General features: G+C 42.2%; 1 protein-coding gene across 5 annotated transcripts; it reads right to left on the bottom strand.

Moving 5' to 3' along the window:
• Nucleotides 1-1,799: 1,799 nt before the first annotated feature.
• On the bottom strand, nucleotides 1,800-12,219 carry HIKESHI (heat shock protein nuclear import factor hikeshi). 5 transcript variants are annotated; one of them, XM_051779289.1, is made up of 6 exons: nucleotides 12,014-12,135; nucleotides 11,515-11,623; nucleotides 11,019-11,256; nucleotides 7,102-7,253; nucleotides 4,330-4,448; nucleotides 1,800-2,033 (listed from the first exon to the last, which is right to left on the bottom strand). In XM_051779289.1, exons 3-6 carry the CDS (start codon nucleotides 11,167-11,169, stop codon nucleotides 1,979-1,981), a joined length of 477 nt encoding a protein of 158 aa, XP_051635249.1. In that variant the 5' UTR covers nucleotides 11,170-11,256; nucleotides 11,515-11,623; nucleotides 12,014-12,135; the 3' UTR covers nucleotides 1,800-1,978. The 5 variants fall into 5 exon arrangements, with proteins under 5 accessions (XP_051635249.1, XP_051635251.1, XP_051635250.1 ...); XM_051779291.1 differs by having other exon boundaries at nucleotides 11,019-11,199; nucleotides 11,513-11,623; XM_051779290.1 differs by lacking the exon at nucleotides 12,014-12,135 and adding an exon at nucleotides 11,710-11,875.
• Nucleotides 12,220-13,350: the final 1,131 nt, after the last annotated feature.

Genomic DNA, 13,350 nt, shown 5'->3' on the forward strand with positions numbered 1-13,350 from the left:
CCTCCATGAATTTCTGAGCTGTGAGCTCAGTCACAGCAGGAAAGAAAAGTAATTTCCAGTGATATTCTCAAGCATGTACCACATTCAGTAAGCTCAGACAACTGCCCAACCTGCAGTGGCTACAGCAATGGGAGAAGTTCTTGATACACACTGTTGAAATATTCAAAACCCATATAAATACGTGGTTGCTTTCACAGCCTTGATGACTGGAGCTGAGGCAAGAACAGTCACAGAGCTCATGCTGGCCTTAGTCATCCCACCCACATGGTCTAGCTGTGGCTTCATGAAGCCCAAACAATCCCACCAGCACCATGGCATAACCAGAATACAGTTTGGGTCAGAACAGAAGTAGCTTGTTACTACAGCTCAGAGTGACAGCCTCTAGCCAAACAGGGCCCCTAGGTTTATATACCTGTAGGTGTCAGATAATGAGAGCTGTAGAAAACTGCAACAAGGAGTACCCTACAGCAGAATTTGACAGGTCACACAGAATGATCCTAATGACCCATTCTGAGTAGGGAGTTCAGCTTGGGCCTCTGCTAACTTCCCTCACTGCTGCTGCTCCATGAACATATGGACTACAAATGTGTCTTTAAAAAAGCCTTTAGTTGAGCAGGAGATCAAGTTCTTCAGGGCTTGGGCCTGTGACATGGCTTTTGGGAAACAACCCTGAGCTTTGTTCAGTAAATTACCTGGGATAGAATTAGTTTTACTTTCTAAAGGTTGTTCTTAACACATCTTTCCTGGGTTTCATCAATTTGTTTTCCTCCTCTTCTGACTCCCAGGTTGAGCTCATGCCCTTTTTGCCTTGAGGCCCTGGGGTGAGCTCCACAGCTATTATGCAAGGGAAGAGTCCATTTTCAGCTGAGGTGTGAACTCAGGACATATCCTCAAGCAGGCTCAAAAGCATCAAAGGGGCGTTTCTGTTCTCTGGACAATTGTCAACCTAAGGCTGACTGGACCCTTAAAGGCTTCAGTTTCCACTCACTGAAGCCAATATAAACTTTTATTTTCATGCCAGTGATTTGGGAATGGGCCTTAGTTACAGAAAGTAACTTACAAAAGCAGGATACATTCTTCAAAATAGTATTTCTGATCAAGCTAATCTAGGTCTAGTGAGCCAAAGGGCCAGCTGGAGCTCACTTGTGAGATACCTGGGCACATCTGACTGTAGACATCTCACGGGCTGAAACTGCACTCCTTAGAATTACTATGACCACCCCAAAATCCTGTGAAGTTATGAGCAGATATGACAGCCTTTGGGGCCAATAACCACTCCTAGCAGCGTTATCAGACACTCCACATCTGTTTCAAAGGGAAACAAGATTTCACTCTGTCTAATTAGTGGGAATAATTCTTCTAGAATAGCCAAGGTTCCTGAAGATTCCTCTTCATTAAACTTTCATATAAGAAAAGTTAAGATCAAACTCAGTAGTGTCTTACTGCCAAAGAGGGAAATACTGTTGTACCATTTATATGAGCTGGGGATGGGAATATTGGCTGTCCACAAAGTGAAAGAATTTACAGTGCAAGTACCAGCAGGAAAACCATCAGCATATTCTCAGTCGCATGATCACCCTTCAGAATGAGGTAAAGAAGGAAAAACTGCATTTTGTTTTGTTTGTTTTGTTTCCAGCACCCCAAAATACCACACAATTATGACACAGTGCTGCCATTTTTTATCTTGTAATTTTTTCCACTTCAAATGCAGTTTCAAAACAATACTTCTATGCATGCACATAGAACACTGATTTGTTGCAGCCAAGTACTTCAATTAAATGAACCAACATGCAGACAAGTAATTTTCATTGATTTTAATTTTAAATACTGTTCAAGAGTAATATAAAAGTTCCAACTTTGTCTTTCAGACTAATCGTTGTTTGGTTCTCTCTCCACCCAAAAAATCTTCAGTGAAGTTACTTGATGCATCTTTCAGGTAACACTGTTCAGAAAGAACTTCAAATGACAGAATTTATGCTTAGGTTTTCCAAAAGAGAGGGTTCTGTGTCAGACGTCTCTGGAAGTTCTCATACCTAGAAAAAGAACAAAAAAAACCCCCAAAATAACAGCTGCTGCTTATAAAATTGTTGTGGTTTTTTTTTTAAGGATACAAACAATCAGTCTATGCAGAGAACACGATAAAATACATCTATTCCACATCAGCAAATTAGTAAATCCCAAATCCTCCTTTCCAATTCCATATCAAGAATATTCACAGATAGACTTGTGTATTTTAACAAGATGTATTTCATTAAAGCAGTATCCCAGAGGAGGCTCATTCAAGCTTAGTAAAATTGTAAGTGAATTTAGATTGGATATTAGGAAAAATTTCTCCACGGAAAGGGTTGTCAAGCACTGGAACAGGTTGCCCAGAGAAATAGTGGAGTCACCATCCCTGGCAGTGGCAGAAAAACATGTAGATGTGGGCTTATGGATGTAGCTTAATGGTGGACTTGGCAGCATTAGGTGAATGCTTGGACTCGATCTTAGAGGTCTTTTCCAACCTAAAGGATTCTACAATTCCATGAATTAAAAGTAGTTGTTTTGTGCATAATATTTCTTGGGCTAGGAAATCAAAGTTTGGGCAGGTACAAGTGTGAATCTGAGGCTGCTCATCATCTTAGAAATCAGGCCAGATATCTCACAGAAAAACCCCAGTAAAACCAAACTGAGAAAACATGATGTCATTTAGGGATACACTGTAATAGTGGGAAAAACAAGGCAACACCACTGCTTCTGAATCCAGTTCAGATGTCCCTGTACTACTCCTTCAGCGCTTCTTCATCTAGGATGCAGAGCCAGCTTAGCACCTCTCAGTTCCTGGGACACTGGAGATGAGCTAACGTGCCTGACAGACTTGAGCAGGCTGGCACAGAGACCACAGCCTGCAATTCCGGATTGCTTCCTCATAGGCTGTGCACCCTGCTCCCAGGTAAGGAAGGCAATTCTGCACTCAGGCTGTGCATCCATTTGCCTTGCAGTTCTAACAGAAACCTTGAGACAATGGAGTCCCCATTACTATTCCATCCTTGCCAAGTAATTCTAAATTCCACATACCTTATATATGGTAAAGTTTTAGTAAAATCAAATGAGGAAATATAATTCTCTAACACATAATGGAAACATGTATGCACACATGCTGTCCTAATTTTACTTTCCACACTCACAGAAACAAGCAAACCACGAACTGAACATCAGAATTCACTGTTGGCCCACAGTGAAGAAATAGGCAAAGTATACAATTTCTGTGCCCTTCTAAAAGAAAAAAAATTACAAAGCCTATAGGCTCTGACACATGAAAATTTAAAAACCCCTTTTAATCCCCACAAACCTAAGATGTAAGGAATCAAAAGGTACTGCCAATGAAACAAAAATAAAAACCAACAAAAAAAAGCTTTCCTACACCTCATAGTTCCTAGTCCAACTCAAATGAGAAGAGACTCAAAAGGGTTTAAACCATTTCAGCCTGATCCAGACTGACTGCTCTCAGAGACCTTATCCATCTATGTTCATGGAGTGCATAGTTACCTTCTAAACACAGGAGATCTGCATCAAGTTACACTCCCAAAGAAAATATATGGCTTATATTAACTTATTTATGAGATCTGTACTAATGATAAAACTGTATTCATATAGCCTAAAATGCTGATTTAAAAAGGGTTTAGGTTAATACTATAGAGGCTAAATAGAGCCAAACTAATAGGAAGGAAATTTTCAGACATCCTCAAGGACTGCTTGCAGTTCAGTATTTATCTCTAGACTACACTGGATATTCCCAGACAGTTATTTCTTAAACCAGTCCTCGGAAAACAACTCTCAGAGAGACTTTTAGTTACACTTAAGGATCTTGGTGACAGAACCAGGTCAACTAGGAACATGATTTCTCCATCGCTCACATATTCTTAAATAATGCACCTATGCTGCAACTACGTCTAGGAAGAGACTAAATATAACAAGTAAGCACAAATTGACAAGTATCAGTGTGTTCCATCTTCCCACAACTCCAGAGCGTTTGCATTACCAGTAACTGAGGGCAAATCCACATATATCAAGGGCAACATTTCTAGAAGCAAAAAGAATTCATAGGTTGTATAGCACTTTTCTAATAAAAAAGCTGACAATTAAATATAAAAACAGTGGACAGGACCTCTCTATACTAGAGATAACCAAGAACAAACACTTTTTAAACATTTTTGCTTCATCTCACTGAACAGCAGCGTTCAATAGTTTGAACAATAGTATTGAACAGTGTTCAACAGCATTGAACAGTAGTTCAACACTTAGAAATCAGATGTTTTAATAATGCCTACTACAGATCATTGCCATTACCATTTCAGAACTACATTGGCCGGAATGAAAGCTTCAGAAGGATTTGGGGTCATCTGTGCCTGAGTAACAGCAAACGAGGAAGCAAAGTTATAGAAGTTATCCAACATCTTCTGAGTGAACTGGAATAAAAAAAAAGACATTTTAAGGAAGTTATTTTTTTCATTTTGAGCTTTTGTGCAAATGTTTAACAGATACATAATTCCTATATGAAGTAAAATTAGTACTGTCATTTAAAACACAATTGGACAGTGGATAAAGTAGATCCAGGGACATCCATTTTAAATTGATCAAAGCATTTTAATTCTCAGTCTTGCCCTCAGATACATCCAGTATCCATAAACGATTTTCAGTATCTCTGCTTGCCCTCTCCCTTCTCTATTTCATCCAACTGGATAAACAGCTCTGGGAAAGAACATTTTCTGTTTGTGAAAAAGAAGTGATGCAGTGACAAGAGCTGTCCCTCTCTGCCAAATTAAACCATCAGAAGACCTGCAGACCAGGTCAATGCTGCCATTCCAGCTACCAGCACAACACTAGTTGTTAAACCAGCTGAAAATTCTGCAGTTTCTCTCGTTACAACTCATCAGACTCCAGTGACAGGGCAATTTCCTTCAGCATTCACCACAGAAGGACTGCTATCCCGACATCCTTCGCCACAAAATCTTGCAGGGGAAAACATGAAAAAGATACACAGGACACTCCTAAACTGTAGGATAAGGAAACAAGAGTGAAAGAGAGGCCAAGAAATAGCAAGTCCCATATGCAGAGGTTGAGGTTGTAGGACATTCCCAGCCAGTCTATAAATACACAAGTTTACAGTACTTCCTTATTTCCCCTATTCTTTTTATTAGAAAAAAAAAAAGCTATGCATTTTGATGGGAGAACAGGCCATTTTCATAGAAAATGAATGCAGTGAAATGATGCAGGAAAACTGAACCTGAGTCAATACAGGCACAGTCTTGTGCTTCCCTCCACCTGCTCTGACAAAAGGAGCAGAAGAAATGATGTCCCAGGAGCCCACCCTCAACCTCACCCCACTCACATGCAGAACTCTATAGTTTTGTCCTACTTTCCAAACAACCTTTTTATATATAACTACACATAATTAAAAACCGGCATATTCAATCATAAATCTTCATGAAACTTACTAGAAATGTAGTGAGAGAGCAACTCCTTAACTTAGGTTAGCAACAGATGATTTTGCCTTTAAAAAGATATTCTTATTGCTATAATGTAGCAGTTTCAAACAGATGATGTTAAATATTAAATGAAAGCCATTAGTCATTCACAAACATGCTCCCAGTCATATATGCCCTTCCTCTACAATCTACTCCCTCAAAGGTTTCCTTCAACTTTGACATCATGCATTTTCTCTATAGGAATAACTATTACTTAAACCTTTGGGTCAAGTGCATTTCTTGAAGGCAATATATGATTTCAGTTAAGATGCTACTTTTAATAGAAAAATCTACCTAACTGAAAATAACATTTGTAAAAATGTTATGCAATCATGAGGTGGGTTTTTTTCTTTAAATACTGTTTTCAGAAAAATCTATGAGCACCCTTGCAAATGACCTGAAGTGGTCACATTATTACTTCATGACTTAACTACTGCTCTAATGCAAATTGGTGAATCAGAAATATTTAGATGCCATATGCCCCTAACAACTCCAGAAAAGCTCAATTAACTGTACTATACAAACATAGCTGTTGGTCAACTCCTAGTCATGGTAATTTTCTCCAAGAGACATCACCTATTTGCAGCTATAATGTATATAAACTGCAAAAGAACATCAGCTACAGTATCAGGATTACTGTTCCAATTACCAGTCTACCTCAGCAACCTGGAAGGAAAGTGAGAAAGGAAAAAAGGCCTGAAGAAAAGCCTCACCAACTGCTGATATGTTAAAAGATAATGCCAGAGCTGTCAGTGTTAGGGAAATCATGACCCACCATGCAGGTCTAGCTTGCCTTGAACTGCTGTTAGACGGTCAACTAACTGCCAGAGCTGGTTGTGGATTTCCAGAGGTTCAAACTAACAGGCTGAGTAAAAAAATGGCACATGTTGTAGCGCAAGGCCTGATCCACAGAGAAAGAACTGGAAAAAAGAAAAATCTTTCTGTGGGGGAGGGCATGATTCTGTAGTTCTGCAGAGCTACATCAGAAGGATTTCTCAAGGGTCAGTGGTACACTTGGATATCTATTTGTGTCTATGTCCAGCTCTGCCTTGACTTTTAGTAAGTTTTGACCATCCCTGCAAGTCTATGCACTGGAGTTTCAGCACCTATAAATGACCCTGAGATTAGCTCAGTTGGTTAAGAGTTGGTGGTAATAACACCGAGGCCATGAGTTCAATCCCCTGTATGGGCCACTCACTTAAGAGCTGGACTCAATGGTCCTTCTGGGTCCCTTCCAACTCAGAGTATTCTCTGATTCTGACCAAAGATCCACTGTCTCTTACATGTATTTAGTCATAGCTGCTCCTCTTAGGAAGTATCATAAATAATTTTATAGCAGAGTGACACTGACACAAAGAAATCCATTGGCCTGATGACACTGAGCATGCAAATTCCAATCCTTTACAGGAGGCAGTTTTTCAGTGTAAGAAAAAGTAATTTCAAAATATTAAATCTTCCAGCCAAATGACTTGACAATGATTAGGTTGGTTTCAATCCTACAGCCACCCATGGCAGCTTCTCCTCCCCCCATTAGTCTCAATTCTTAAGACTTCCATAGTACAGAGAATTTCTGAAAACAGAATGTCCAGGCTACCTCTGTGAATGAATCTACTGATGACACAGCAGCACTTGCAACAGGAGTCTGCTGGGCCAGGTTCTCCAGCAGTTCCACTGAGATTCCAATCTGGGCCACTGTTGGCGTCTGTGGGAGGTTCATGGCACCAAAGGGATGTTGACTTCCCTTCCCTGAAAGCACCACGGACAGCACATGTTAGATTTGGCACACATGTAAAGACTGTGGAACTTAAATCACTGTGTTCCTTCTCTAAAAGGTATTCCTCAGCTCCTGTCAGAGAAATCTCCCTATCTCAGAAACACAGAGAAACACCACACAGGCACAAGTACACAGAAGCACAACAGATGGAACAGTGTGACTGGTACATTTAAAAACCACAACAGATCATAAGGAAATTTCAAAAAAACATAAAAACATAACTTGAAAGCTCCCTATGAAGTAAATGGATTCAAGAAGAAATACGATCTGAGAGTGAAAGACAGCAGAACCTTTCTCGATGGGAACCAAGCCTTTCATTCACATTGTAGCAATTGCTGATAAACAGGAAACATGCAGCACTGCTGCACAATTGTTTAATTCACTCACTAAAACACAGGGTTCTGTGAACCTGTTCGTGCTCTGAAGAAGTAGAGAACACTACTTCAAGATCTCTCTGACTCAGGGAGGGCTGGGCAGCCCCAGGTCTCACCTGAGCTGCTCAAAATCACCAAAAAAGCAAAGGTCAAAGAAACAGCCGTGGAACAGAAAGACCTCTGACTTCGCAAGTGCCACAAAGTAAACAATGAACTGGGCAGGAAACCACCCCCAAATTGTCTGCCACTCACAGAGGCATCATCCCAGACCCCTGCCCTCACTTCTGACCTTTCTCAACCCATACTTTCAGTCCCAGCTTCAGCCAAGGTCTCTGCAAACAAGGACAGACAGAGTCACTTAAATCTGCAAACGAGGACAGACACTTAGTCACTTAAATCATGTACTCTTCTGTCAGCACCTGTAAAGGAAAATGCAGGAGAAAGGTCTGTGGGACCACAATGCTATTAGTACACAAACACTAATACTCCACCTGAGTTTGTGCAAACATAACAGACAAGTACCCTCTTAACACAGGTGATGGTCCAGTAGCAGTCTTTGGTCCCTTACTAGCAGGAGCTAATCAAGGTCTGTCCTACAGACCAGTCAACACTATATTGAGCTGCAAGAAAGGCTAACAGAAATCTAAAGCACCATCTGACTTAGTTCCATGGTCAAAAACTCATCCAGATCAGTTAAACTGAGGCTGAAGACTGAAGATCTCAGGAACCTGACCATTCTAATGCAGAGACACAAGGCACTACCAGAAAGAAGCCAACAGCCAAACCATATGGAAAGTACATTCACAAACACAGAATCCTTTTCAATTGAAGCCAAGTGCTACTCCTCACTCCAGATCCTACAACTGCAATACAGTGCTACATTTATGAGTAAAACACTCGCTATTAAAATGTTACTTTAACACAAGGCCAGTAAGAAGAGTTATTCTCCTGAAATGCTATTTAGAACCTCTTCTTAGAAATGTCATTGCTGTACAATCTCAACCTTTACTAGTGATAGATGCTTGCTTGATAAAGGTAAAATCTACTTAAATATTATAAAAAAGAGAAAAGCTACCAGAATCCAAATATCACCCAAGTTCATTACTAAAAATCCCCAAAACAGGAGAGCTGGTATTAGTTTTACATCTTGTAATATCTTCACCTCAGAAGCTGACATTTACAATAAAAATATAACATATAACAGGCTCTATTAAATATGTAATTTAAAAAGACAGTCATGATCTAAACAATAAAATACATCCACTCTGTCACTTGGCATGCACTCCAGTGGAACCCCTTCCTTCGAAAGATTTCTGCCTAAAACAGTGAAATAAAAGCATCCACTGCCATCCTTACAACAACTGAAATACACTCCACATTTTCAATGCTTGGCTCTCATGATTACCATTCCATGCCTCACAAATGCAGAGAACACAGCACGTTGTTAATTGGTACTGAAACACAGGCTCAGGTTTTCACAGTCAAACCCTCTGTCACAGCAGAGCAACTGCTTGATTCAAAACAGGGAGCCCTCGCTACCTTTCAGCCCAGCCACATCAAAAACCTTACTCATGTGTAGGCCTCAAATGCAGATATCATATTAGAGCATGAAGAGCATCACACACTTCATTGCATGCACAGCAAAGTCTGTAATGGAAAAGGCTGTCCTGTAACTTTAATCCCACTTGTCAACAACCTTCCATAAGGGTGCAAAATCCAAGTCCAAAGTTTGTTCTCTATTTCTACCACGCCTTCAGGCACAACTAAACAACAAACAATTTTACAATTCCAAGGCAGGGAGTACTTCTAAGCCCCTTCTTTATGTGCAAACAAACAAAACTCATCCCACAACAAGAAACTCTGCTACAATCACTGCTTCAGAGGGAGCTGGTAAACAGGGACACAGCTTCGTTCCTCTCAAAAAAATGCAGATTTCAAGTGTTAATAATGTCTCTCAATGATTCTAGCTCTCTGTTATCCCTTTCTGGGATATCTCTCCCTTTCTACAATCATGTAGTCTTCTCCATCACAAAATTGTTTATGGCCACGGACACTTAGACCATGTAGCTTATACTGACCCCACAGACAGAGATAAGCTGTAGACAACAACTGGAATGGCAGAGCTTTCACAGAGATTAAGCACAGCACTGTCTTAAGGCCCTGCAAATGCATCCAACTACATCACGGAATTCTTCTGTGAGAGCAGCCCTTGCCTGGAAATTAAAGCTAATCATGCAAAAAGCATCTAAAAATGCATTTTCCTCCAAAGCTGTCTGACAGTCTTTCAAGCACGAGAAACATATGGCAAAAGCACCAGTGATATGCTTTGCTGTTTCTCTAACCATACAACTTTGGGATATACAAAACCACGTCCCCCCCAAACTTTCCTATGGTTGCTCTCTCTTCTGAAGAAAGCCCAGATTTTGAGGAATGTGTATGATCAGAATTCATTTTGCTCTGCAGCTTGAGAGCCCTGATCTGATACCACACTGCCACATCCAGGATTGATTCAAAAGAAGGCCTACTACCTTATGAATGAATACATTTTATCACAGGAACCTCAGTGCTTAATTAAACAGAGATTCAAGTTACAGCTGCAGACTACACTCAAGCCCACAGAAGATGTGTACTACTTGATCACCATAACACTTTAAACTGCCTGACTGACAAATCTGTCCCTTTAATATGACAAAGATGTGCTGTTGGAAGCTGTTGTCATTTTTATAATGTACATAGCAACCCCACCGTAAATTCAGGAAAACACACACACACCTTCTTCAGGTAGCACCAGCATCCTCTGACTCGAGTCTGTACTAAAAATACTGAAACATTTGCAAAGCTGCTTTCCAATGATGACACCCTCTATTGGATAATTATATACTGCAACTGCACCTGATTGGGAAACACTAGCTGTCCGAAATCACTGTCAGGCTCTACTCCCTACAAAACCTGTCTGAGCTACAAAGAACACAACCACTTAGCAGCAGAAGGTGAAAAAAAATGCTGCAGGTATTTCTAGACAAATGCCTGAAAACCATGCTAGGGAAGTTACAGGATCATTTCTTCTCAGGTTGTTTATGCAGAAGCACAAAAACACATGTCAAACCTGCTCAGAGAAATTTCCAGATCAACACTACGTACAACACAAGATGAGTGAGAAATTTCACTGGGAACATTAACACACACACAGACTTCCATCAAGCTGACAGGCTGCTTCCAGTACATCTGCTCAGAACTATCTGAAAACACAGAGCAGGCTGCCTTTTCAAGTAGCTTTCTGTTCAAACCCACCTTCACACATTTACCCCTTATGCATACAGGAACACATCTGTTTCACCAATTGCTATGTTCTACCAGTCTTACCAGATTTCAGACCAGAAATTTTGAAGATGGCACTTGGCTTCTCATTGGTGACAAACCCCAGCAGCTGCCAGACTGCCATCCCACTCTGGTCTGGATAACAAAAATAGACAGATCCTCCCATTCCTTCTGGAAATGGTATAGTTCCCAGCATGAAGACCACTACATGGTTGATATTTTCATAGTCGGGTAAATCAAATACAAATTTGTCTTCAGCCACTTGCTGGGGAGCTGCTTGTACCTAAAGAGAACAAAACCTTTATTAGTATTAATGCGTTTTTCATTTTTGGCTGTCACTGTGAACTTCCTTTTACAGAAATACACCTAAAGTGGCACATAACAGAAAAGTGAGGAACGTACTAACCTAAAGAGCAAAGAGCCAGATAAAAGTCAAACACAGCAGAAGAACAACTGCAAAAAATATTACCAGAAAGACACAACAGTCTTGTTCTACCTGCACTTAACACATATCCCACCCGGGACTACAGGATCAGAATACCTTCGCTCCCCACGTGCGTAGGAGGAAAGTAGGGTGCAGAAGAGGTTGCCAAGTCAATAAGCAGTGGCTGTTGACCACCTGGCTGGCACAACCCCAGGATCATGGAAACCTGTTCACATAGGAAATACAATAGACCTTGAGAAAGGCAGTAGAAGGACGGCTGAATGCCAGAGCAAAAGATACCCTCATCTTTACCCGAGATGCCACATCCTTGCAGCCAAGGCACAATCTAGACTTATAACGCTTCTTTTAAGCTCCCAGCTTGTCTCTGAGGAGACAACATTAACAGAGGGCATTGCAACCGCCTCCTGGCCAGGAGGCTCTACACCGCAGCTGCCTCTGCGGACGCGGGGCAGGAGCCGGCCGAGGCGCCGGGCAGGAGGCACAAGGACGGCGCGGTCCCCTGCGCCTGGGGCCGGGAGAGGGGAATGGCCCTGCGGCAGCTCCACCCCAGCCCCGAGCAGGTTGAGGGCCCCGCCCGGGCCCGAGCAGCGCTCACCAGCCTGCCCGCCACCAGGCAGCCGAACATGGCGGCGGCCGGCGAACCCCTCAGATGCCTCCTGGCCGCTCCCGAGCCTCCATGAGCGCCGGCCCCAGGAAGTCAACACGCCCCCACTCACCCCGCGCTGCTGAGTCACTTCCGCGGCGCCGCCGCCAAAGACTACAGCTCCCATGGGGCAACGCGCGACATCACATGGGCGGTGCTGGGCGGGGCGGAGCGGGGCATGACGGGAGCTGTAGCGCGTCATCGCAGTGATGAACGTGGTAGGCGGGAAAAGGGGACGTCTCCTCATACACCTCGTACAGCCCCTCACACACCTCGTACAGCCCCTCCGCTGCCTCCGAGTTAAAGCGTGGCGGGGTTTTCTCTGAGGAAAGAGAGTACTTGGTATCCGGCAGTTAAAGTCGGTCTTGCTATCTGGCTGGATCCAAAGTGTTTAAATCCGGATAAACCTGGCCAAAGCAATCAGGAACAAGTAAAATCTGCATTCGAAAATAAAAGAGAGAGAGAAAAAAATGGAAAAGTTGATCAGAAAAGCTGCGTGATTAGGGACGGTGACATACACCAGGTGCACTGAGAGATGACTGCTGTAACTGTGTATGATGCTGTACTGTCTGGAAGCTCAAATTCCCTCACAGATACACTGAAGAAATGCACAAGCCGTGTGTGTTTACTGTGTGATCTGATCCTCAGAGCCATTTCTGTGCTGGGAGGGTTGGGGTTGTTCAGTCTGGAGAAGAGAAGGCTCTGGGGAGACCTTTTAGCAGCCTTGCAATACCTAAAGAGGCTATATGAGAGCTGGAGAGAGAGTTTTGGCAAAGGCATGTAGTGACATGACAAGGGAGAATGGCTTTAAACTGGCAGAGAGCAGGTTTAGATTAGATATTAGGAAGAAAATCTTTTCTTTTTTGTCCAGAGAGGGTGTGTTTAGCCCATCCCTGGAAGTGCTCAAGACCAGGTTGGATGGGGCTTTGAGAACTCTGGTTTAGTGGAAGGTGGTTCTATTAGAACCACGTCACGGCAGAGGGGTTGGACTAGATGATCTTTAAAGGTCCTTTCCAACTGAAACAATTCTATGATTCTATGATTTCAGAGTACCTACTTTCAGACTGCACTTGGTCAGAGCATAACCTTTCTTGACTTCAAACTCACGTTTGTGAGTACAATGAGAATGTGTCTGTATTTCTTCACCCCAGGGACTTTGGGCAGGTAGAAGTAGGAGTGTTTTCAACAAAGGTATCGGAGAGTCTTTCCCCCTTCTGTTTTAGCTAGCCTTCATTACGATAGGTCCATGTTAATGCAATCTAGACATGGCATGAACTCAAGCAGACAAA

Source organism: Manacus candei, unplaced genomic scaffold (assembly GCF_025592945.1).
Source record: "Manacus candei isolate 608988 ecotype Guabito, Panama unplaced genomic scaffold, ASM2559294v1 h1tg000014l, whole genome shotgun sequence".
Taxonomy (NCBI): Eukaryota; Metazoa; Chordata; class Aves; order Passeriformes; family Pipridae; genus Manacus; species Manacus candei.

Coding starts and splice junctions, on each gene's coding strand:
- HIKESHI (XM_051779291.1), bottom strand. CDS start 12,043: ATGTTCGGCTGCCTGGTGGCGGGCAGGCTG. Junction 11,624..12,013: donor GCCTGGTGGCGGGCAGGCTG/GTGAGCGCTGCT, acceptor CTATGTGAACAG/GTTTCCATGATCCTGGGGTT. Junction 7,254..11,018: donor AATTTCTGGTCTGAAATCTG/GTAAGACTGGTA, acceptor TGGTGCTTTCAG/GGAAGGGAAGTCAACATCCC.